Source organism: Rhinatrema bivittatum, chromosome 1, assembly GCF_901001135.1.
Source record: "Rhinatrema bivittatum chromosome 1, aRhiBiv1.1, whole genome shotgun sequence".
Taxonomy (NCBI): Eukaryota; Metazoa; Chordata; class Amphibia; order Gymnophiona; family Rhinatrematidae; genus Rhinatrema; species Rhinatrema bivittatum.
Genome location: NC_042615.1, coordinates 649181832 through 649208706, shown reverse-complemented (window position 1 = coordinate 649208706; position 26875 = coordinate 649181832). Strand labels below are relative to the sequence as shown.

Sequence of the window (26875 nt, the reverse complement as noted above, 5' to 3'; positions counted from 1 at the left end):
GAGTTTGTCATGTTTTCTTCATTACATTGATGATGCTGACCATTAAAACATTTTAGTAACAAAGTAGTCGTCGCAGCCTGCCGCTAAGACTCTCCCCAGATGGGGCACACAGCCTGCTCACCTGTGCAGTTCAATGCTGCCAAACCAGGTGGCTTTTACTTCTGAGTCCCGCTGGTCATCGAGCCAGCTACCTCCTCCAGTACCTGGCACTGTCCCACAGTCACGCTGCCTCTGCCCTTCATGTGGCTCAGCCATCTCCTTCCTCCGGCAACTGCTCATGGCAGTGCTGCTGGGGGTCGATGCAGCAGGCGAATGTTTTTGTTACATGTCTGGGCATTTATTCTCTCCTTCCTGCCCTTGAGGCTGTCGCTTCTCTAGTAGTATGTAACAAAGGATACAGGCAGAAGGTTCCAGCAAGCTTTATTCTGCACACAGCCGTAGCACACAGGCAGAGCCCCCGCTACCCATGGTCTTGGTTCTCAATTTCTGCTGAACACATTGTGGTTTCTCTATGCTGTCTGCAGCCCTAGGGTTGGTGGCTTGGTCCAACTAAGAGTGGCTGGCCGAGTTGATGATGGCTGAGATTGCCAGCCTGTGTTGGACCAGGCCCGTAATTTGAACCTGAGTCTTCTGTATGGCTGCAAACTAGCTAGCCAGTCCAGAGAGATTTAAAAAAATGAAACAGGTTAGAGGCATAATAAATCTGTTGTATTCCGGGGCTGTACACTGCCATGCAAAGGACCTGTGCTCGATACCCATCAGATCTGGCGTGCCCCAGGTCAGCCAGCACTAGGTTTGCTGCTGAGGAAGGAGTCCCAGTCATTGCTCAAGGATGGCAGAGAGTGGCTAAGCTGACGGCCCAGAGGCAGACCTGGTGCATATCCCCCCCCCCCCTCCCTTCTTCTGCTGAGCACTGTCATGACAATGATGGAATTGGGAAAGAATATATAAACAGAGGGAAGAGTCCAGAATAGCGTGCATGGTGCCCATTCCCAACCCTGATTCCAGTTGGGCTGGAAGCCCAAAGGAGCAGGAGAAAATTTGCTGGGCCAATACAAAAATTGTATTCCAAAATGTGTAAAAATGTAGTAATGGCTAAAAGGTGAAATTGTTTAGTGGAAGTGTGGTGAGATCCCTACCCAGCTGCCTGCCTCCATATTTATTTTTGACCCATAGCATGGACACTGATAACACAGGATGTGAAACCATAAAGCAGGTGAAAACCTTTTGTATGCAACATCTGGTCAGCGCTGCTTATCTGCTCCTCCCCCAGCCTTTGCCCAGTGGAGCAAGCATAGAGATGCCAGCTCCTGTAGCCCATGCTCTAGCTTCCTGCAGGATGTGCATGTAAGACGGCTGTATGTAAAACCAAGACGAACAGACATGAAATCATGAGTGTGTTTACTTGTCGGTTGCAACTCTTGCTTTATTGGTTAGTCAGTGACAGGGAAAGACTGTCAAGTGTGTAAGAGCTAAGAGAGCCCAAGGCTCTGATAGGGAGATGACAGAGCCTTTGTTGGGGAGGAGCTCCTGGCACTCATGCTGGTGGGGGAAATGTCCCAGTGAAGAGGCAGGGTGAACTAGCCAACAGGACCTGGAAGGCCATCTGTATCCAGGAGGTGATTCTAGATCCAAAAGAGGGTCAAATTTTTTTTTTGGGGGGGGTTCTCCCTGCATAGGTAACTGTGAATAAAGGCTCACAGTGTCATAACCCAAGAGGGTTGCTCTGATTGAGCTGCAACCCAAACGAACAAGAGGAAACTGCTGGACCTCAAATATAATGAAAAGAAAATCTCCCTGATTCCAGCTCTTTGTGCCATATTTATGCTTTTGATACACTGGTGTGATACATTAGGTTCTAAAGAGGTTCAGTATACCAGCTCTTTGATTTATACAAAAATGAAACCAAATGCTAACACTCAGATCCATATTGATGAGAATGACTAAATGGGTGGAGCGTTCAAAACTTTACACATGAACATCTACTCAAGAATGAATTAGAAAGGTAAAAGGCAAGATTGTCTTCTTGTTCATTTTATTTACCAACTAAATTATATTTAAACAAACGTTTTGGTAAATTACCTGTTCTGCTGACCAGAAGTCCTCCATGGGACTCCCAGCAAAACTTCCTTCACACTTAAATACTCAAAAATATTGTATTTTTTTCAGACTTGTTTTTTGAGAACATCTATCTTTATGGATTCTTATTTTTAGGGTCACCTGGGTTAGGTACATTGGTTATAAAACTTTATCTGTTTGGGCCTTTTATGTTAATAATTTCATGTGATTTAACTAATTTATTTGATTTATATTCTGCCTTTTGACACTTCAAAGCAGATTACATTCCAGTACTGTAGGCATTTCCCTATCGCCAGAGGCCATACAATCAAAGGGCCTCATTTACTAAGCATTTTTCCTGTTGTCTACTGTGAGTCATTGGGGTAGCAATGTCAGTAAAGCGTTTATTCTCAACTGCTGGTAGGGTTGAAAAACCCATGGGTATGAACAGAAACTTAGAAGTTTATATCCATGGGGGTCATTGGGGGTGGTCTGTTCAGTGGTTCCCAACCCTGTTGGATTTTTCAGGATATCCACAATGAATATGCATGAGAGAAAATTTGCATGTTATGGAAGCAGTGCATGCAAATTTTCTCTAATATATATTCATTGTGGTTATCCTGAATACCTGACGAGGGGGTCCCCAGGACAGGGTTGGGAACCACTGGTTTAGACCATGGTTCTGCTGGCTGAAGAGCCAGGTCTTCAGTTGGCAATGAAAAATCATGCAACCAGGGACTCAGAAAGGGAGAGGAGGGAAGTGCTGCTCCCTTGCAAGGTATATATCTTGTTTTTTTTTTTCTCAGCCAGAGTCTTGAGGGGTGGCGTGTTTGGGTTCAGTGCAGATTTCAGCTGGGGTGATAGCCCATCACATTTGTCAGAAAAGCAGGGCCAATGCCCTTTATTGCTTTGAATGTAAGAGAAGATTTATATGTGGAGAAATAGAGAGCCAGTACTGTAGGGAATATCCCAGTTCTTGCTAACAGGACAAGCAGCTATGATGGATTCTCTGATGTTAGCCAAACAGGCCAATGTGTATTTTCTATCTGCAGCTAAATACAGATATGAGAGAGAAATTTTGCAGTTGCTGAGTACATGACCAGCTTGACAGATTTACAGGGCCTGCCCGCCTTGATGGAGCCAATGAGACCAAGTGAAACAAAAGGACAATTGGTGCTCTCTGACCAGAACACTAGGGGCCTCTTTCTATGGCTCTTGAGCCACTCACAGAGCAGATCTTATCAGTTCACTGTCAGATGTGAACAACTGGCAATTGTCATGCTGACTGCTCCCTGAACCTGTAGAAAGAAACAAAGGACTTGGAAAGGAAATGTGAAAAACAGCCTATTAAAACCTTAATTGTGTATTCATCTGACTATCCATGAAGCTGCTGAATTATGCATAGGTAAGCCCCTAAAAGTAGCAGGGAGCAAGCACTGGTGGTTGGTCGATGGTTACCCATCCAGAAGAAAAAGATAACCCATCCGACTGCTGCTACCTCCCCCTGCCTTGCCTCCCTGCACCCTGGGCAGAAGCAACTTGCAGAGTCAAGGGCACAGCAGAGCTGGTCCTGCACCCTACAGCTGAGACGGGAGAACTGAACAACCCCTGGCAGAGGTTGCTCTCTCTAGTTCCATGCTAAAGACCCGAGAAAGGGCTGAGACCACCAGACCAAGGATCCAGAGAGCATGTGTCACTGCAAGTCCCGTATTGGTAAGAAACTGTGGGCTCCAATCCTGGTTTAGTGGGTTATAAAGTTAAGGCTCTTTAGCCCTTTACATATGTAATGCCAGGCTAGAGGGATGCAATACTAGCATTAATTCTGTAACTTGATAAGCATGTTTTTATAACTTTGTTTTTGGGTTTGTTTTTGGTTTCCCTAATAAGTACTGTGCCTGTATTAGTATCCTTATGGTAGTCCCAGAATAAATAAGATTTTACTCAGACAAATGCTCAGGATGTGTATCTCATTAATTTGAAGGGTTGTTGGAAAAAGGAAGCAGTAGGCAGGGGGACAAAACCCAGAAATCCCCCTAGAGTACAGAGATATCAGGCGAGGTGAGGACCAGTCCCATTTTCTGGTGGTGATTTTGCCGGAAGAGTCTGAAAGTCTGTAATTAATTATCTTTGAAGGTAGGCCCACATCAATGGCATTATAGTAATCTATGTGGGCAAAATTGCATGATTATTTTACATCAGATTCAGGCCGAGGGGTTTTTGTATCATCTTTCCATGAACTCACTTCACTTCCTATGACCCTATGCACGTGATTGAGGTGTTTCTGGAAAAAAATTAAAATCGGGCTATCGTATAGAAAATTAGTTCCTATGCCATGTGGTCAATAGAATTTAGAGATCCCTTCTGTGGATCCTAAAAAGGGAGAGATAGCATGAGGCCAAGGAATCCCCTCCCTGGGTCGTAGGATAACAGAGGAGGGGTAGGCATGTGGGGTTGAAGGATTTGTGCTACAGAAACTAAAGTGTGAGAGTTCATGGAGCTAAGATATGAAAACCCCTTCCCCCAGCACTGGTGCAAGTTAAACTTGCAGCCCACTTCCCCCCCCCCCCCCCCCCCCCCCCCCTTTCCTCTGAGACTTATCTACTGGCAGCAGCTCCAGCACAGCACTTATCTCCTCCCAGCAGCAGTGGCTCTGACACATGCACTCCTTCTTGACCGTTTCCTCAGCATCTTTCTCTCTTTGCCTCCTGCTTAGCATCTTCCCCCCCCCCCTATATCTCTCCCCACCAACAGTATTCTCCTCTGTCCCCTCCACATCTAGCATACCAGCATCATCTCACTTGTTTCCCTTTCCACAGTGGCAGCAATCCTCTCTCTCTCCATCTTCATCCACCCAGCACCCTCTTTTTTTTTTTTTTTTTTTCTCTCAATCTCTAAAAAAAAAATAAACACATTTCTATCTACTCTCTATGCTGCCACTTGGTCTTTACACTCTCCACCTCTACCAATCCAGTCCTCACCCACCCACTCCCCTCTTTTTACCCTCTTCCATACTTACCCACCATTCATTTCTCTCTCTCTGCCTAGCTGCCTCCTGCACTGCTTGGCAAGATAGGCTCTGCTGGCAGCCCTGGGCCGCCTTTCTCCTCTTTGGCTGCTATTTGGATGGGCTCTGGCAGTTGTCAGGGGCTTGGTGCTGGCAGAAGTTTGCCACCCCTACCTCCAAAGATATTGTGCTCTTAGCAACCATTTAGTTCACCAAATGAAAACTCCTGCCCTGCCCTCTCCACTGTCATGCACCCAAGAGTGCAGGAGAAGACAGACAGTGAGTGTGGCTCCTCTCTGAGCTCTGGGCATGCAGAGTGAGTAGGGCAGTAATGGCAAACCCCCCTACCCAGGACTGCACAGAGAATATGCGTCTGGTGGGAGGGAACGATCCATTTCTTGGGCTGGGGCAAAAGAAATAGAGATCCTGTGACTGAGGAATTCATAAGAACATGCCATACTGGGTGAGACCAAGGGTCCATCAAGCCCAGCATCCTGTTTCCAACAGTGGCCAATCCAGGCCATAAGAACCTGGCAATTACCCAATCACTAAGTCTATTCCAGGTTACCATTGCTAATGGCAGTGGCTATTCTCTAAGTGAACTTAATAGCAGGTAATGGACTTCTCCTCCAAGAGCTTATCCAATCCTTTTTTAAACACAGCTATACTAACGGCACTAACCACATCCTCTGGCAACAATTCACTTCCCTGTGTCCTGCAAGCAGAACGTGAGAGAGTAGTTGGACAGGGTTCCCTTCCCCAGGAACTGACAGCATGACAGGTGAAACTTTACAAAATATCACTTCCATGGTTTTGCTTGAATTTTTACCAGTGATTAATAGTTACAGGTTTTGCAGGAAAAATGACTACTATAACCTTTTCTCATAGATACTATGTTTATCCTGTATTATTATGAAAATAACTTGCAATAAATGCTATTTAAAATATATCCCATGGCCATTTATGTTTATTTACAGTAAACATTGAATCAGAACAGTCTAAAGCAATGTTTATTATGCAGAGCTGTCCCAGATACCAATTTTGTTTAAGATCCTCTGTTCTGAATTCCTTAATGGTGGATCTATATGCCATAAGCAGTCCATTGAGGTCATACAATTAATTTTCACACTGTGATCTTATTTGTTTGTAGTTAGTGAAAACATCTTGTAAATAAAATGGAAAGCTACTCTTTGCACAGACATAAAAATCAACCATTGATGAATTTTTCCAAATGCAAGACTTTACAAACACAGCTCATCAAATACATATAATTTTAAAATGCTTATTTGTAGCCATGTCTCAGCAAAATTTCCAAAACTCTATGAATCAAAAGTCAGTCATTATTATAGGGAGAAAGCATGCTGGCCATCTGCATGATCATATATTTGTGTTGCTTAATAACCACCTATGGGAATTCATGATATAATGAATATTAAAAAAATAGATACACCTCAGAAAAACTGCCTTATAAACCCAACTTTATTTCTAAACATATTTCCTTCTGGCAACAAAAAATAAACAAGCAAAGACTTGCATACCAATTCTTAGGAGTGCTTTACTTTTCTTCCAGCACCGCCTTGTTGGTTATTGGTACTATCCATCATCTTCTGCAGGCTGCAGTACTCCGTAGCTACCAAATGCAAGTATCATCTACAGGTACAGGATACTGCCACCTGATGGCACTGCTAGATCCATAGGTTTTCAGGGAAAACATTATTCTAGGTTTTATATAAATCTATCTTGAAAATGTGGTTGCTATTAGTTTACATCTATGCACCCGTATTCATGTCAGCCTTTTTCTTATTACTGTAAGGGTTTTGATTCAGATACAAACTGTTTGTTATTTCTGCAAGATTGAATAAAAAGATTTGAACTGAAAAAAGAAAATGTGATTGCTGTTGGTTGAATGATTCTGGAAATAATGTCTGCACAGATAGACAAAGCAAAAATGTAAGCAATTTCTTTTGTTTTAGGGGGAAAAAAACACCAAAAATCATTCCCATATCATAAATATTTTAACCCCCAAAATAATTCTAAGTCCTAATTTAAAAAAAAACACACATCAGATAAATTATTGTCTTCATCTCTATAGTTCTGTATTCCATTTGTCTCTCATTTTCTCTATTCTAAAGTTGTTAGATACAGCCCACACTGAACCTCTTAAAGCTGCTAAATCTATTTGTATCCACAATACAGGGCCACTACGATGTTTCTGTACAGCAAATCTTGGGACCTAGTTATTTGAAGTCCATGTCTTCACTGGTTTATTCTTTCAAATGTGGACCTGTGAATTCAAAATCTGGTCCGTGGTCTCCCAAACAGGTCTGAATCTCAGGGTAATCAAAATACAAAATTAATATGGATTTTATACCAAATATATGCGAATCTCATGAATATTTACTGTGAATACCCTGTAAACCATAATAATATTAGGCTAGGGCTCAGGTTACCAGAGCATATTGTTATTTTCAGCTATTAAAAGGAATCAGAGATGGGCAAAAAATCACAAACACAATCCATGCCCTCCATCATGGGTATTTACCGTGGGACAGGGTTTGGTGGATCACAATCTGTGATCACATTAAAGCGGACTGGGAAAATCAGGGGATAAATAACTTTCAGTGACTTGCTTATTTATGCCCCCGTTTTCCAAATCGTTTTTACTTCACAATCTGCTTGCAAACTCCAGATGGAAGTAGGCTGTTTTTGCAGGAAAAAGTTTCCCTTAAATTTTGTTGTTCTCTAGCCATGTTTTAACTCTGTCAAAATTTGTGTCCATCCATCGTATATTTTCTTCAATAGTTTCTTTTGCTTGTTGAACACAGCGTAGCTGAGAACCATTTTCTTTCAGGGAGCCAAAGAATTCTTTCACCTGGAAATAAATTATTTATGATTAGTGAGGGCTAGCCCTTGAAGTATCAAGTTGGTAAAAACATTTTTCAACTCAAACTAGATTTATGTTTACAGGTAATATTTGTTTAGTCAGGAGCAATTATCTATGCATAGATAAAGTGCAACAAACTGCAAACCAGTATGCAGTATGATTTAGAGCAGTGGTCCCCAGCCCTATCCTGGGGGCCCACCAGCCAGTCGGGTTTTCAGGATATCCACAATGAATATGCCTGAGAGAAAATTTGCAGTGCATGCATATTCATTGTGGATATCCTGAAAACCCGACTGGCTGGTGGGCCCCAGGTTCGGGTTGGGGATCACTGATTTAGAGCAAAGAATCGGGAATCAAAACTACTACTGCATCATCAGTTCAGATTTCACCTAGATTAGTGTGATCTAGAATTAATTACTGAGGCCTCTAACGTGAACATTTGGAGATATGCAAAAAATGATATATTACACTCACAGGAGTAAATCTCTAGGTAATACAGCCCATTATCCCCTTAGCCAAAATATATTTTTACAGCATAAGAAAAAATGCTGCAAGTGGAATATCTCCAGCTGTTTAACATTGATATGGCTCAGGAATTTTACAGAATTGTACTTCGTGTACCCTGCTGCAACTTAAGGGCATTACTCTCACTCCCTGCCTTCTTTTCACTTTTGAGTAGTGCATATGATCTAGCAACAAAAAATGTGCTAGCAGGCTGGATCTAGCAGTTGTGACCCGGCTTTGCCTGTCATTAACATTTGCCATCATGGGCAGTGGGAGAGAAATTTTGTCCTTTGGCATCCTCCCCTAGTTTTAACCCCAACTTTCTGTGGGAGGCTCCCGTGGGCATGCTCAGTCTTTAGAGAGTGAGGAGGTTGAGAGGAGATTTTGGTAGGTCTCTGCTCTCCAGTCCAGTGGAGTGAAGATTAATGGGTAGGGAAGGGATAGAGAGAGAGGAGGAGAAGGAGTAGACATTCTTGATGGTCACTGCCTCAACCCTAGGGGTCTTTGACTGGAAGGAGGAAAAATAATTTGATTTTTATCTTGCTACTGAAGAGGATTTTTGAGCAGATTGATCAGTCTGGAAGAAAGGGCGTCCCATTGGTATCCAGGACTGCAGCAAAGATCTTTTTGCCTGAGCAACCAATTGAAAGCAAGGGTAAAGAGAAGAGTTCAGACTTCTGAAGAGAAGTCTTGAAGAGAGTTTGGACTATAGTTTGAGATTTTTTGACTTGTTGAACCCTGTTAGGATTTTGAATGTGGGGACTTTTCCATCTTTTTGCCTGGTTTATGCTTCCTCCCCTCCCACCCTTTGGGGAGGGGATTGGGGGGGGGGGGGAAGATGCAAAATGGATAAGGAAACTGATTTTTCTAACTTATCTTTTTGATTTTAATCATCTTGGCCTGGATTCTTATTTTTAAATTGAATAAAATCTTAAGTTTGAACACCAACTGGACTCTATTGGTTTATTTTTTTCTGCTCTGCTTCTGGTGAATGGATGGCTAATATTGGGCATTTTTGTTGTTATTCTTCTCCTGGCTCCTATTTTGGGTTCTCTTACATCTGGTAAGCATCAAAGTGTGCATAGTGCCAGAGTGAGTGTGTACAGCCCATTCAGAGGTACAAACATTGCCTGTCATCCTGCTCTTCAAGCGCATTTTGACCATAAGACGTGATCTATATATTAATCATATAATACACAGATGCAGAACCCTTTCTTAAACTATCCATAAGAGGGGAAAACACATATAACAGGCTTTAGAGGCCATGGTTGTGAGAGGGCGTCCAGACTCTCTCCTTCTCTGCTACAGCTGAAAAACCACGAAACCTTGGCATTTACTCTTTGCCATCAGATCCACCTTAGGAGCCCCCCCAAAAAAACCTGGAGTTGAGAATTGCAAAGGCCTCTTCTGCCAGCTCCAAATCCACCTTTGGACAATCTGGAATCTTGGATACAATTTTGCAATGGCCTTACCGACCTGTCTTGTATCCAGTGTATCCCATTCTACTGAGACCAAAGCTTTGGCCATCCTATGAAATGGAAAAACCTTTGCAGTACCCCTAAGACCCCCTAAAATGGGATCTTCAATCCCAATTCAGAACTCAGTATTGCTGAAGAACCCAGTTCCTGTTTAGCACTCACTGACACGGAAGCAGTCAATCCCCATTCAGTGTTGCGTTCTGAATGGAGATCAGCTGCTTTACCTGGAAGTGAAGTTAATAAAAATAAGCACTTAGGATTCAGTGCAGCAGTAGCAGGTATGAACCTCTCCTGCTCCCACTCTGCTTTCAGGATATTTTTGGAGGTGGGTATGGAATTTTGTGCCACGGTTTTTTTGGGTAAGGAATAGAACCAGTACTGTTTTGCCTCTTCTATTTTGTAAGATATTGGTGGCGCAGTGCTTAGCTGCTAGGGATTATTTTGCAAGTTTTTCAGCTATCTTTAGAATAGCTCCTTTTTCTGGCTAGAGATAGCAAATGTTGCTTACCCTGTAACAGGTGTTCTCCCAGGACAGCAGGATGTTGGTCCTCGCATATGGTGACATCATCAGGATGGAGCCCAATCATGGAAAACTTCTGTCAAAGTTTCCAGAACTTTGACTGGCCCCTACTGGGCATGCCCAGCATGGCACTTAACCCTGCAGCCAGCAGGGGTCCCCCTTCAGTCTTCTTTTTTCAGCGCAGCAGTAGCCTCGCGGTAAAGGAGCTCTGAAGAGATTCCTGACAGGAATTTTCCTCACGGAATTACTAAAAGTTAAATTGCCCCACAGGGGTCCCTCTAACTTTTCTCTGTCCACGGTACTCCGGTAAGTTTTTACCCATCTTCCGTTGATTACCGTCGAGTTTGGCCCTCGTGGCCTACTGGCCGTCGACCGTTCTGCGGCTCGATTTTTTGCCATGGCGTCGGGGTTCCGTCAGTGCCCGGACTGTACCCGCACCATGTCTATCATAGACCCTCAAAGTCTGTATAATGTGTCTAGTACGCGAGCACGATGTCTTGACCTGCACCAAATGTGCCCTAATGACACCGAAGGGTCGCAAGGCCAGAATGGAGAAGATGGAACTTCTCTTCCGTGCTCAAACCCCGACTCCGCGCCAGCATCTACCACCGACCGGTGACTGACCGGCATCGATGACTTCTCGGCCATCGATACCCTCTACTCCCCCTCAGGATCGAGGGGATCGCAGGGAGAAACATCACCAATCAACACCGAAGGACTCGGACCATCGAGGGAGCGAAATCATCGACCTTGCCATCATCCAAGCTGCTGTCGAAGAAACCCCGTCCAGGAAAGGCACAGACCATTCCTGCGACCGGGTCACCGAGGCAACCCTCACCCGATCGGGGATCAGGAGCTGCGACTCCACCTTTAACAGTGGTCCCTCCGGCTTTGCCTCTGCCTTCTTCTTCTGTTCCAGAGCTGGGGCTGCTTGCTCCAGGTCTCCGAGAAGAACTGGACCAGATGGTTCAGGAGGCCATCGACAAGGCAATGCAATGTCTTCAGGTTCCTCCGGCACCATCTGTGAACCGATCATCGACCAGATTCCGGCAGCGCTGGCACCGCTGCTCTCCAGGATGGAAGTGCTAATGGCCGCCTTTCCACCGAGGGATCCCGGGTCTCCAATGCCCTCCCCACTGACAGCATCATCGGGAGGAGAAACACCATTCCGCATCCCTCCATTGGGAGTTCTGCCTCAGCCATCGATGCCGATATGTCTGTCAGCGCCACTGAGTCATCGCAAGTACCTGAGATTTCTGGTAGGCCCCAAGCACTATCAATACAGAGTGCTTCCATTCCGCCTAGTGTCTGCACCACGGGTCTTTACAAAATGCCTCGTAGTCGTCGCAGCCTTCCTCAGGACACAAGGTGTTCACGTCTACCCCTATCTGGACGACTGGTTAATCAGGGCTCCACTCAGCAAGCTGCTCTGTCGTCCCTCAATCTAACCTTACACACTCTAATTTCGTTAGGATTTCTCGTCAATTATAACAAATCCTACTTAGTTCCATCTCAAACCTTGTCGTTCATTGGGGCAGACTTGGACACCTTACAGGCAAAGGCTTTCCTGCCTCGACAACGAGCACCGACTCTCCTCTTGCTCACCAGCTGCAGTCTTAACACGCTGCGACTGCACGCCAATTTCTCGTCCTCCTGGGACACATGGCGTTCTCAGTCCATGTCACACCAATGGCCCGCTTGGCCATGAGACTCATGCACTGGACTCTGAGGTCTCAATGGACTCAAGTTATTCAGCCTCTGTCGGTCATTGTCCATGTCACTGGCTCACTCCATCTGTCTCTCGCCTGGTGGAAAAATCAGACTAATCTCCTCCGGGGATTTCCCTTCCAGGTTCTGAATCCTCAAATCTTTCTTACCACCGATGCGTCCAACCTCTGGTGGGGGAGCCCACGTAGCCAATCTGCACACACAAGGATCTTGGTCTCCAGAGGAAGCCAAACACCAAATTTCCTGGAGCTTCGAGCAATAAGATATGCTCTCAGGGCTTTTCAGGATCGCCTCTCAAATCAAGTCATCCTAATTCAGACGGACAACCAGGTGGCCATGTGGTACATCAACAAGCAGAGAGGCACAGGCTCCTTCCTTCTGTGTCAGGAAGCTGTGCAGATTTGGGCAGAAGCCCTCTCCCATTCGATGTACCTCAGGGCCACCTACTTGCCGGGAGTGGACAATGTGCTGGCAGACAAGCTGAGTCGCGTCTTTCAACCGCACAAGTGGTCTCTCAACCCCTCGGTAGCAAACTCCATCTTCCAACAATGGGGATATCCTTGGATAGACCTCTTTGCGACTCCTCAAAACCGCAAAGTGGAGAACTACTGCTCTCTCATTCACAGCAAACACTCTCAGCCCAGAGACGCATTTTCCCTCTCATGGGCAACCGGTCTGCTCTATGCATTCCCTCCACTTCCTCTTCTCTCGAAGACTCTCGTGAAGTTATGTCAGGACAGGGGAACCATGATCCTGATAGCACCTCACTGGCCACGCCAATTTTGGTTCTCAATACTACAGGATCTCTCCATCCACAGGCACATTTCCCTTGGGACAGGACCCGCTTCTGATCACTCAAAATGACGGGTGCCTATGCCATCCCAATCTTCAAGCCTTGTCCCTGACGGCATGGATGTTGAAAGGTTAATCCTTCAGCCACTTAACCTTTCTGAACCACTTTCCCGTGTCTTGATTGCTTCACGGAAGCCTTCCACGAGAAAGTCTTACTCTTACAAATGGAAAAGGTTTATGTCATGGTGCTCTTCTCAGTCCCTTGACCCTTTTTCCTGTCCAATCCCGAAGTTTCTGGACTATCTCTGGCATGTGTAAGAGTCAGGTCTTAAGACATCTTCCATCAGAATGCATGTCAGTGTGGTAGCCACTTTCCATAAAGGTGTCGAGGATGTCCCTTTATCAGTACAACCCCTCGTAACACATTTTTTGAAGGGCTTGCTCCACATCAAGCCTCCACTACGTCCTCCGGCCCCTTCTTGGGACCTTAATCTGGTTTTGGGTCAGCTCATGAAACCACCATTCGAGCCTCTTCACTCCTGTGACCCTCGATAACTCACATGGAAAGTGATTTTCCTTTTGGCTATCACTTCAGCTCGCAGAGTTAGTGAATTGCAGGCTCTAATTACCTATCCGCCTTACACTAAACTTCTGCAGGACCGGGCGGTACTCCACACTCGCCCTAAATTCTTACTTAAGCTAGTTTCGGATTTTCATCTTAATCAATCCATCATACTACCTACCTTTTAAGCTCTCCAGGAGCTTAAAACTAGTAAACATGGTTCCCCCCCAGTGGTTGTACATAAGAAATACAACAATTCTGGCACTTATCGCAAAGTGTTAAAAAGTTATCACAATTTGCGCTAAGATAGTGCTTCGCATAGGTATTAACGCAAATTGCAATAAACTGCCTATTACCATAAAACACACCCCTTTTCCTATTGCATGCAATATTTAGTGCATTTTGACAAATCCAGGCCTAAAGGCCCTATTTACTAAGCATTTTTCCCATAGACACAGAAAGGGAGAAAACCTTTAGTAAATGGCCCCTAAGTTTGTACCTGAGGCAATGGGAGGGTAAAGTGACTTGCCCAAGGTCACAAGGAGCAACAATGGGACTTGAATCCTGGTCTCCTGGTTCGTAGCCCACTGCTCTAACCACTAAGCTACTCCTCACTCCACTGTTACTATTAACAGTCTAGCAACCAGTGACCTAAATCAATAAGGGAAAAGCATGCTATAAGGAAAGCTAGAACTGAGAACAAATTCTGACATATAAGGTTTAAACATAAAAAAGATTTAAAACCTGAGGTGGAAATTGCATTAGAGCTAGGTATGTTTCAGGCCAATTAAACCTGAACACTGGTCCTTGAGGGCTGCAACCAACTCTGATTTTTGAGGTAACCAAGTTATGTATATTAGTTATTGTTTATAATTTATCAAACCACCTTTTTGTAGAGATTCACTCAAGGCAGTGTATAAGTGAAGCTGACCCTAAGTACACAGGGTACACCAAGGCAATGAACCTTATGGTCTCACAATTAGGTATGAATATGCACAATACATATATGCTTATTGACATTGGTTGAGGACAGGTGAACAAGAAAGTGAGAGCAAATTAATAAAGAAAACATGAAATATGGTGTGCAAAGAGACACGTGAAACAATGAAATATAAACATATGATTGACAAACACTGTATATACACAATTGACTTGTTACTGGTAGGACAGGATGATTAGACATATTATAATAAAGTACATTACTATATTTGGTATGAAGCAAAATTGCTTACCTTGTAATAGGTGTTATCCCAGGACAGCAGGATGTAGTCCTCACATATGGGTGACATTGGTAATGGAGCCCTATACGGAAAAACTTCTATCAAAGTTTCTATGAAACTTTTGAGTGGCACCAGAGTGCCTACTGAGCATGCCCAGCATGCCATGATATTCCCTGCCACAGGGGTCTCCCTTCAGTCTGTTTTGTAGCAATTAGCGTTAGCCAAAAATAAAATAAAACGTATTGGACCAACTCCACGGGGTGGCGTGTGGGTTTCGTGAGGACTACATCCTGCTGTCCTGGGATAACACCTATTACAAGGTAGGCAATTTTGCTTTATCCCAGGACAAGCAGGATGCTAGTCCTCACATATGGGTGATTAGCAAGCTAGAGGCTGAGTCATTTGGGATTGAGGCAACAGTGAAGTATTGTTGTTGAAATGAATCAGCCGAAGATCACAGCAGGTTGGATGTAGAAGGAGTTGGGATTACACTGGAAACAAGTTCTTTAAGATAGATTGTCCATAGGCTGAATCTTGTCTTCCTTCTTTGTCTAAACAATAGTGAGCTGCAAAGGTGTGAAGAGAACTCCATGTTGCTGCTTTACAAATGTCCAGAATAGGTACAGAGCGAAGGTGTGCTACTGAGGTTGACATTGCTCTGACTGAATGTGCTTTTACTCGCCCTTGAAGAGTAAGGCCTGCTTTTTCATAACAAAACTGTATGCAAACTGTTAGCCAGTTTGACAAAGTATGTTTGCCCACTGCTTTACCTGGTTTGTTTGGATCATAAGATACAAATAGTTGACTGGACTTTCTTTGGACTTAAGTGCGGTTTAAGTAGAAGGATGGCGCACGTTTACAGTCCAAGGTATGTAAGGCTCTTTCTCCCTGGTGAGAGTGAGGCCTTGGAAAGAATATTGGTAAAACTATAGATTGGTTCAAGTGGAATTCCGTGACTACTTTTGGAAGGAATTTGGGATGAGTACGGAGGACCACCCTGTCATGTAGGAACTTTGTAAAAGTTTCGTATTGACAAGTGCTTGTAGTTCACTAACTCTTCTAGCTGATGTAATAGCTATGAGGAAGACAGTTTTCCATGTAAGAAATTTAATGTCACAGGTGTCTATGGGTTCGAATGGGGAACGCATGAGCCTGGTTAATACTACGTTTAGGTCCCATCGTATGCATGGGCGATGAAATGGAGGTTTAAGGTGCGTTAAACCTTTCATAAATCTACTAACGAGAGGTTGTGTAGAGATAGGTGCGTCTCCCAGCTTGTTACGGTAAGCTGAGATTGCACTCAAATGTACTCTTACAGATGAAATCTGAAGACCAGAGTCTGAAAGATGGTATAGGTAATCTAGTAGTGAGGTAGTGGGGCAAGTGAAAGGATCTATAGATTTCTGAGTGCACCACAAAGTAAACCGTTTCCATTTGTAGGAATAATTCTTTCCAGTGGAAGGTTTACGCGAAGCTATCAGCACTTGAGATATAGTGGTTGGAAGATCAAGCTTTCAACATCCATGCTGTAAGGGATAGGGATTGAAGGTTGGGATGTCGCAACCGACCGTGTTCCTGAGTTATGAGACTGGGAGCTACTCCCAGGCGAATGGGATCCCTGACTGAGAGGTCTAGCAGTGTGGGAAACCATACCTGCCGAGGCCAGTATGGGGCTATGAGTATCATGGTCCCCTTGTCCTGTTGCAGCTTCACTAGAGTTTTGGTTATGAGTGGTATAGGTGGATACGCGTATAACAGGCCTGAGTTCCAATGGCGAGCAAAGGCGTCCTTCGGCAGGCTGTCCTCCTGTCGTAGGAGGGAGCAATAATTGTTCACCTTGTAATTCAATTGGGACGCAAAAAGATCTATTGTAGGTTGACCCCAACGTTGAAAGATCTTGGTTGCTATCGCTAGATCCAAGGACCACTCGTGTGGTTGGAACTGACGACTGAGGCAATCGGCTACTATGTTGTGGATGCCTGCTAGGTAAGTGGCTCGTAGAAGAACTGAATGTGCTAGGGCCCAGTCCCAAATCTGTGCTGCTTCTTGGCAAAGGAGGTAGGAACCTGTTCCCCCTTGTTTGTTGATGTACCACATGGCTACTGTGTTGTCTGTTTGGATCAGAACAGTCTTGTGTGAAAGGCAGTCCTTGAACGCATGTAGCGCATAACGTACAGCTCGAAGCTCTAGGAAGTTTATCTGAAAAGAGGATTCGGTTTTTGTCCACGTCCCTTGGGTCTTCAGATGACCAATGTGTGCTCCCCAACCTAAAGTGGACGCATCTGTAGTTAATGTCACTTGTGGAACTGGATGCTGGAAAGGCAGACCTTTGAGCAAATTGTTCATTGATGTCCACCAGAGGAGGGAGGAACGCAGTTCCTGTGTTATCTGAACGTGAGTGGACAATGGTTGAATAGCTTGAATCCGCTGTGTTCTGAGTGTCCATTGCATTAGTCGCATGGTCAATCTGGCCATGGGAGTGACGTGAACTGTGGAGGCCATGTGACCGAGTAGGGTGAGGCACTGGTGAGCTGTAACTTGAGATTGATTTCGGAGAGAGTGTGCCAGGAGAGTGAGTGTTTGTGCACGGTCTCTTGGAAGAAAAGCTTTTGCTATGATGGTGTTTAAATCTGCACCGATGAATTGTAGTAGGTGAGATGGTGTGAAATGGGATTTCTGGTAATTGATGAGAAACCCCAGGGAGTGAAGCAAGTTGACACTGAGCTTGAGGGAATTGAGAGCTCCTTCTTGTGTCTGACTCCTGATGAGCCAATCGTCTAGATAAGGGAATACATCCACCTTTTGTTTGTGGAGGTGTGCCACTGCCACTGCCAGACACTTTGTGAACACTCGAGGTGCTGAGGCTAGACCGAATGGGAGCACTCGGTATTGAAAATGTTGTCCTTCGACCAGAAATCGCAGGTACTGGTGATGAGGAGGAAAAATGGGAATGTGAGCGTAGGCGTCTTGAAGATCCAGAGAGCAGAGCCAATCTCCTTTTTGAAGAAGAGGTAGCATGGTGCCTAACGATACCATCCTGAATTTTTATTTTTTGAGAAATTTGTTGAGATTTCTGAGGTCTAGGATAGGACGTAGGCCTCCGGTTTTCTTTGGAATGAGGAAATAGCGGGAGTAGAGTCCTCTACCCTGCTGAGGCCTGGGAACTGGTTCTATGGCCCTGGCTCTCAGAAGGGTGGATAATTCTGTTTTTAGAATTTTGGAATGGTGGTTCACTGCCCAAGAGGAGATTGGTGGAGTTTCTTTTGGTACAGTGAGAAAATCCAATCGGTACCCTTGAGCTGTAATGGAAAGTACCCATTGGTCTGTGGTTATGGAGGTCCAGGTGTGATGGAAAAAGGCTATACGACCTCCTACTGGCAGGTGTGGGAGTGGATTGTCGGATGGGCTGCTGCTCTCTGATTGTCTTTCAAAACCCCGACGTTGATGCAGTCTGAGGAGGAGGTTGAGGCCTGGCAGGCCTTTGCCTAGACTGGGGGTGCTGAGCTGGGCACGATGGTCTTGCCCGGGTGGTTGGGGGATAGTAGCGTCATTGGCGGTAGTAAGGACGCCTTGTATCCCTTCTAGGAAGTCTCCTGGCAGGGGGTTGTGACTCTTGAGGTAGTAATGAGAGTTGTTTGAGAGTCTCAGTGTGGTCTTTTATCGTGGCAACTGCTTCCTTAACCTTGTCTCCAAACAAGTTATCTCCCAAAAAAGGAAGGTTGGCCAGTCTCTCCTGTACCTTTGGTCGTAGATCGGACGCTTTAAGCCAGGCCCATCTACGAGCAGTTATTCCTGAAGCTGAGAGATGCGATGCAGTTTCAAAACTATCAAAAGTCGCCCTAACCTCATGCTTGCCTGCCTCTAGGCCTTTATGTACCACTTGATGAAAGGGTTCCTGATATTGATCAGGAAGTGTGTGAACGAGCTCTTGGACTTGTTTCCAAAGATTTCGTTGGTACTGGTTCATAAAAAGTTGATAAGCTGCAATCCGAGATACCAACATAGATCCCTGGAAAACTTTACGTCCCAAATTATCCAGGAATCTGTTGTCCCTTCCTGGCGGTGTTGAGGAGTGAGTTTTTAACCTTTTTGCCTTTTTCTGGGCCGACTCTACTACCCCAGATTGGTGAGGTAGTTGGGTCTTTTGGAATCCAGGAATTGTTTGGACTAAGTAGGTTGCATCTGACCTTTTGTTTATCGATGCAAGTGATCCAGGATGTTCCCATATTCGGTACATGAGTTCTTGTAGTACCTCATGCACTGGCACCGCCAAAATCCCTTTTGGAGGATCTACAAATTGTAGAACTTCCAGTGTTTTTTGCCTGGAATCCATCTCTGACTGCAACTGGAAAGGAATAGTTTCCGCCATTTCCTTTACAAAGTTGGAAAAGGATAAGTCTTCCGGAGGAGATTTCCTACGGTCCTCAGGAGGTGATGGTTCAGACAGCATGTCCTCTTCTGAAGAGAAATCTGTATCGGTATCTGTGCCTGTATCTCTTGGGGACCTCACTGGTTGTGGCCTAGTAGGTATCAACAGTGTCACCTTTGGTATTGGTGGAAGTAAAGGAGACCGTGGCTGATGAGGCCTAGGAACTCCTGAGGGTCCTGGAATAGGTTATTCATCGATGTCTTGTGGTTTTTTTTGATATGGCATTGAGTAATGTGTCCAATTTATTCATCAGAGGTTGAAAAATAGAAAACTCTGAGGGTGGTACCGATAGAGTCATCGGTGGAATCGATGCCGGAATCGGACGCGGTACCGATGGCATCGGTGGCGGAATCGATGGAGGTATCGGCATCGATGGTGATGGATCCGATGGCATCGGAGTTGGTGTCGATGGCGACATTGGTGTCGATGGTTGGACTGGTTCCGTATCAAGGAGCACTTGTCGAACCGCTTGACGGATATATCCATCAAGTTCCGCCCGCATAGCTGATGGTATCAGAGCAGCTATGGGGGGAGGCGGTGATGGCGATACCGATACCGCCTCAGGACCCTGAGGAGGTATGGTGCCCTGCACCGGTATCGGTGGGGATCGCCCTGGTACCGTAGGCCTCGGAGACTCCGCACTCATCTGAGCTTTCTTAGCGGAGGAGGCCGACTCCGTCGATGGCTCAGCGAGCACCGGTTCGATGGCGTGCTGGCGTCTATGCCGATGCTTTTCCTTTTGCTTTTCACTGCCCGAGGTGGACGCCTTCGACGATGGCGAGGGAGAAGGAGTAGAAGCATCTCCGGCCTCACCTGGAAGTCGTCTTTTCAGAACTACTTGCCGTATCAATCCAGAAGGCGATGACTGGGCTGACATCGATGCTGTCGGGAGCAGTTGAATTTTAAAGAGATGCTCCATTTTCTCCATCCGGAGAAGACGTCCCTTCGATGTCATCTCGGCACATAAATTACAGGACCTGACGTCGTGTTTTTCGCCGAGGCAAAGCAGACATTCCTGGTGCGGGTCCGTTATGGACATATTTCTCGCACAATTCGGGCATTTTTTAAAACCCGAGGCCATTTTAGCCGGACAGCCGTTGACAACTGTGGCTCGAAAAACCGGTCTGGAACCGACGAAAATAAAGGGAGAAAAACTTACCGTGATGGTATGGAAGGGAGACCCTTGCGGTGGAAAGTTTTTCCTAACTTTTTTCTAAAGTTTTGCGTGTAGTGAAAAATCACCACAGGACTCCAGATTAACCGCGAGGCTAACGGCTCCGAGGAAAAAAGAAGGTGAACCGGTAGATATAGTATACTTGGATTTTCAGAAGGCGTTTGACAAAGTTCCTCATGAGAGGCTTCTAGGAAAAGTAAAAAGTCATGGGATAGGTGGCGATGTCCTTTCATGGATTGCAAACTGGCTAAAAGACAGGAAACAGAGAGTAGGATTAAATGGGCTATTTTCTCAGTGGAAGGGAGTGGACAGTGGAGTGCCTCAGGGATTTGTATTGGGACCCTTACTGTTCAATATATTTATAAATGATCTGGAAAGAAATACGAGTGAGATAATCAAATTTGCAGAGGACACAAAATTGTTCAGAGTAGTTAAATCACAAGCAGATTGTGATAAATTGCAGGAAGACCTTGTGAGACTGGAAAATTGGGCATCCACATGGCAGATGAAATTTAATGTGGATAAGTGCAAGGTGATGCATATAGGGAAAAATAACCCATGCTATAATTACACAATGTTGGGTTCCATATTAGGTGCTACAACCCAAGAAAGAGATCTAGGTGTCATAGTGGATAACACATTGAAATCGTCGGTGCAGTGTGCTGCGGCAGTCAAAAAAGCAAACAGAATGTTGGGAATTATTAGAAAAGGAATGGTGAATAAAACGGAAAATGTCATAATGCCTCTGTATTGCTCCATGGTGAGACCGCACCTTGAATACTGTGTACAATTCTGGTCGCCGCATCTCAAAAAAGATATAATTGCGATGGAGAAGGTACAGAGAAGGGCTACCAAAATGATAAGGGGAATGGAGCAACTCCCCTATGAGGAAAGACTAAAGAGGTTAGGACTTTTCAGCTTGGAGAAGAGACGACTGAGGGGGGATATGATAGAGGTGTTTAAAATCATGAGAGGTCTAGAACGGGTAGATGTGAATCGGTTGTTTACTCTTTCGGATGGTAGAAAGACTAGGGGGCACTCCATGAAGTTAGCATGGGGCACATTTAAAACTAATCGGAGAAAGTTCTTTTTTACTCAACGCACAATTAAACTCTGGAATTTGTTGCCAGAGAATGTGGTTAGTGCAGTTAGTATAGCTGTGTTTAAAAAAGGATTGGATAAGTTCTTGGAGGAGAAGTCCATTACCTGCTATTAAGTTCACTTAGAGAATAGCCACTGCCATTAGCAATGGTTACATGGAATAGACTTAGTTTTTGGGTACTTGCCATGTTCTTATGGCCTGGATTGGCCACTGTTGGAAACAGGATGCTGGGCTTGATGGACCCTTGGTCTGACCCAGTATGGCATTTTCTTATGTTCTTATGAAGGGAGACCCCTGTGGCAGGGAATATCATGGCATGCTGGGCATGTTCACTAGGCAGTCTGGTGCCACTCAAAAGTTTCATAGAAACTTTGATAGAAGTTTTTTCTGTATAGGGCTCCATTACCAATGTCACCCATATGTGAGGACTAGCATCCTGCTTGTCCTGGGATAATATTATTTATTGACTTGATATACCACAATTCCATTAATACCATCAAAACAATATATGCAAACATATCCTTGTCATAGTGAATCAAGGATTCAGGTCTGGGGTTGGGCAGAGTGTACAGTTTGTACACCAGTCGTATCGCTCTTTAAACCCCTAGCAGAAGAACCAAGCTTTCACTAGCTTTCTGCAGTGGAGGTAGTCCTGAATTAGGTGTGGTTTTTCTGGGAGGGAATTCCAGAGAGCAGGGGCTGCTGCTGTGAAGGCCCACTGACAAGTGTTGGATCGTCTGACTTCTTTGAGAGATGGTGGCATCAGGGTGGTTCCTTGGGTGAACCGTAGAAGCCTTAAGGGATATATAGGTAGGTAGCTTGTTCTTCAGGTAACGTGGGCAGACACCTCTCAAGGCCTTGTATATCAGGCTCAGGGTTTTGAATTTGGCCCTGTATAGTATTAGTAGTCATTGAAATTTATGTAGGAAGTGTGCAATGTGGTTCTACTACCTGTAACCCGATTAACATTTTCTCAATGAATAAGCAGAGTTTATGTTGTCACTGCAGGTGAAGTCAATTATGCTGTCTCCCTCAGTGATCGTTCCAGGTCACCAATACTCAGTAGGATCCCAATGAATAGGTCCAAATCTTGCTCATAACCAAGAATAAGCAGTGGCTTTCCTAATCTACATGGCTAAGAGTGGTTTATGGACTTTTCCTCCAGGAACTTGTTTAACCCCTTTTTAAACCCAGCTACACTACATGCTTTCATCACATTCTCTGGCAACAAATGTCACCATTTAATTGTGCACTGAGTGACTTGTTTTAAATCTAAAAGGGTAAAAAACTGTTCCCTATTTACCCGTTCCACCCCACTCATGATTTTAAAAACCTCTATCATATTTCCTTTGAGCTGTCTCTTCTCTAAACCCTTTTCTCATAGGGGAGCCATTCCATCCCTGTTATCATTTTGGTCACCCTTCTCTGTGCCTTTTCTAGTTCCGCTACAAAGTTTTTGAGAGAAGGCAACCAGAATTGCACACAATACTCACCACGAATCAACACAAACATTATGATAACTTCCATTTTATTTTCCATTCTTTTCCTAATAATGCCTAACATTTTATGTTTTTTGACTGCTGCCACAAATTGAGACAAGGATTTCAAGCTATTCTTCACAGTAACTCCAAAATCCTTTTCCTGGTTGGTAATACCCATCTGCATTTTAGTCTGCCCTCTTTGCGATGAGATTTACACATGTATTATATACTGTAATTGTTTTGATAAAAACTACTTTGATTTTATGGAAAAGTGGTATAATAAGATGTTAAACTAATCATCTTTACTCCAGTTTCTGTTCTAACTGCTTTAGGGTTTAAAGTTCTGGGAATAACACCATGGATCATGGGTGATTTCTTATAGACTGATCTGGTATTCATCAGGTCTATGTTCCCATTTGTCAGTTGGGTAGCGTGAATTTGATAGTGAGCATGAAGTAGCCACATGGGTGTTGTAAGGAAAGACTTCGGCCTTCTTACCTTTTGCCCTCTTTGTGGGTGCGGGATGCCATAGTTATTTATTTTATTTATTTTCCACTTTTTGGCTTTTCCCCCAAATCATTGGGATATCTGAGGTCCCTCCTCTAGTTTTCAAAAATAATATAAAGATAAAACCGAAAGTCTTTGTGCGAGACCTCGGTATATCTTTAGAGACAGACCTTAGTTTTAAAAAGCATATATCTACCAAATTGAGGGAAGGCTACCATAAACAATGGTTAAAACCATTGCTTGAAATAAATGACTTCAGAACAGTATTGCAGTTGCTGATTTTTTCCAATATCAATTACTGTAACATACTGCTACTGGGACTCCCACTCTCGACTATCCGACCATTACACAAATATTACAGAAAGAAAAAGCTCTAGGCGTCATAGTGGATAGCACATTGAAATTGTCAGTTCAGTGTGCTGCGGCAGTCAAAAAAGCAAACAGAATGTTGGGAATTATTAGAAAGGGAATGGTGAATAAATCATACCTTCAGTACTGTGTACAATTCGGGTCACCGCATCTCAAAAAAGATATAATTGCACTAGAGAAGTAACAGAGAAGGGTGACCAAAATGATAAAGGGGATGGAGCAGCTCCCCTTTAAAGAAAGGCTAAAGAAGTTAGGGCTGTTCAGCTTGGAGAAGAAACGGCTGAGGGGGATATGATAGAGGTGTTTAAAATCATGAGAGGTCTAGAACGGGTAGATGTGAATCGGTTATTTACTCTTTCGGATAATAGAAAGACTAGGGGGCACTCCATGAAGTTAGCATGGGGCACATTTAAAACTAATCGGAGAAAGTTCTTTTTTACTCAACGCACAATTAAACTCTGGAATTTGTTGCCAGAGGATGTGGTTAGTGCAGTTAGTATAGCTGTGTTTAAAAAAGGATTGGATAAGTTCTTGGAGGAGAAGTCCATTACCTGCTATTAATTAAGTTGACTTAGAAAATAGCCACTGCTATTCCTAGCAACGGTAACATGGAATAGACTTAGTTTTTGGGTACTTGCCAGGTTCTTATGACCTGGATTGGCCACTGTTGGAAACAGGATGCTGGACTTGATAGACCTTGGTCTGACCCAGTATGGCATATTCTTATGTTCTTAATGAAGCAGCTAGAATTTTGACAGGAAGCAAAACGTGTGATCACATCACACCGATTTTAATTTCATTACATTGGTTGCCAATTAATCATCATTCCCAATATAAAACAGCCTGCATCATACATAAAATAATTTATGGTGAACAAACCGAATGGTTAAACACTGCCATTCGATTACATGCTCCCCAAAGGAATCTCAGATCGGCAAACAAGGGCCTACTGACAATTCCCACAGTGAAGTCAGTGCACCTGAGTCAGGTACGAGAGCGGGCAGTATTGATAGCAGGTCCTAAACTCTGGAACATGCTGCCAGCAGAAATAAGATTACAGGCAGATATCAAAAAATTCAAAGTCGATCTTAAAACATGGCCTTTTAGCTGTGCTTACGCAGTGTTCTAATTAAGGTCTTTATTTATTGTTTTTAAGAAGCTGACTATTTTTCCACTGCTTTTATTTAATTTAATGAACTTAATCTTATCTTGCACTTATTTTATTTTAATTTTATATTTTGTTAATTATTTTAACTATTTTACTTTTAGAACTATGTATCATTTATTATTTTGTTTTATTGACTATTTTCTGTATTTTATTTCCTGTTATTGTAAACCGTCATGATAGTTTTCCCGATACGATGGTATATCAAATTTAATAAACTAGAAACTAAGCCTAGATACATTTTTAGACTACTGTGTTAGATGTATTTGGTGGAATAGCAACTAAGTGGGAACACAGGTTAGTTAGAGTGGAATGCACAAAGAGGCCCAATGGGGTTGGATATCCTCTGCTGATGGTGTCATGGGGATTGAGTGGGCTTGAAGGAGCCCTGTTCCTGGCTGCTGTGCTAATTAGAGGTGCACGAAGGAAGGGTGGTACCTTTGGGAGATGACTGATAGGCTTTCACTCACCTCCTGCTTGTGCCCATGGGCTCAAGGAGATAGTGACCACATGGCCTCCGGTCTGGCCTTTAAAGGGGCTAGATGTTCTCCCCTGATGATGTCACCAGGAGGTGCAGGAAGTGGGAGGAGAAGAGGGTGACTTCATGAGGTAGTTGGCTGGTTCTCACTCACCTCCTGCTTCTGCCCCAAGGCTTGAGGAGATGGTAACCATGCTTATATGTATGCAGATATCTCTGATAAATAATCATTGTGAAAATTCTGAAAACAAGAACCTTTTTGCAACCTTCACTAAGAAACCCTGAGCTAAAAAGGACAAGTTCATTTTTCCCTGTTTTGTTGAATAGCCATCTAGAGGGAAAACAAATATACTGCAATGGACTGCAAAGCATTAGATAAATATTTCAGAAGCCAATAATGTCACACAATTGGATGCCTTCCTCTAAGTCAGTTCTTGAAAGAATCAACCTAAATCTTAATGTACTATGCAGAAATGGAACATGTTAAAAAGGTTATTTTAACCGGTATGCTAAGCAGCTATATCCTGTATATATACTGAAACTTAACTTAGCATTACTAAGAAATATTTTTTTAAAAAACAACATACATTTGCTAGATAGAAGATTGCATATATTTTTTTTTTTTACCTCTTCAAGTTTTGCTCTTGTAGAATACTGTTTTGTCACACCGCTTACCAAATGGGCAATTGAACTTGATCCCAGGTCAAATCTAACAATTAAAAAAACACCATAATTGAAATGAACTACTTTAAAATTTAAATTCAAGAGTGAAGAAAAAAAATGTATTTGGTAATGTGTACTCACTTTTGAATAAGTTTAACCCAGTTTTTCTTAACGAAGTGCCAAGCCATGGAATAACTAGATGGGTTCCTGCTAATACTTGTCACAATATATGGCAGTTCTTGAACTTTTATCACATCATCTAGCAAACTTTGATCCATTAACCTAAATTGAACAGGAAATGAATAATAATTTAAAAAAAAATAGATTTAAAACCCCAAATGTTATTTTTGTAACCACATATACAGCTTTTGTATAACTAGGGATTCACCCAGGTTGAGGCAGAGAAGGGAGGGTGTTGCTAATTGTGCTTATGGACGGTTGAGTGAAGGAAAAGAAATGAGGTTAATGGTGGAGCAGAGGCTGCATATCAGCTTGACTAGTAGTAAGCTTTCTGATAAGATGCATAGAATCCATTTGGTGCCAGGCTGGCTCTGAGCTATGGAATGCACTATGACCTTGAGGCCATAATGAGCTTCATTATAATATACATTGTCCTGATGTAAAGAGCACCTTTTTATAAACTGCATTTGTGTCATAGAGTGCAACCTCTTTTTTTTATATGAAATGGACTTGAAGACTGTAATGCACAGTCTGATCATCATTTGATTACACTGGTAAACAAAGTTTTTGTTTCCTT

General features: G+C 43.7%; 1 protein-coding gene across 4 annotated transcripts in view; it reads right to left on the bottom strand.

Annotated features, from left to right (window-relative positions):
• Positions 1-6000: 6000 nt before the first annotated feature.
• The window catches only part of ERAP1 (endoplasmic reticulum aminopeptidase 1), a 135298-nt gene continuing 114423 nt past the window's right edge, over positions 6001-26875 (bottom strand). For 3 of the 4 annotated variants that reach the window (XM_029572898.1, XM_029572888.1, XM_029572907.1), the window contains exons 17-19: positions 26260-26400; positions 26083-26164; positions 6001-7934 (exon numbers count right to left, since the gene is read on the bottom strand). In XM_029572898.1, the coding sequence (XP_029428758.1) occupies positions 7788-7934; positions 26083-26164; positions 26260-26400 (370 nt within the window). In that variant the 3' untranslated portion in view covers positions 6001-7787. The remainder of the gene's footprint in view (positions 7935-26082; positions 26165-26259; positions 26401-26875) is intronic. The other variant, XR_003852155.1, reaches the window with a different exon arrangement.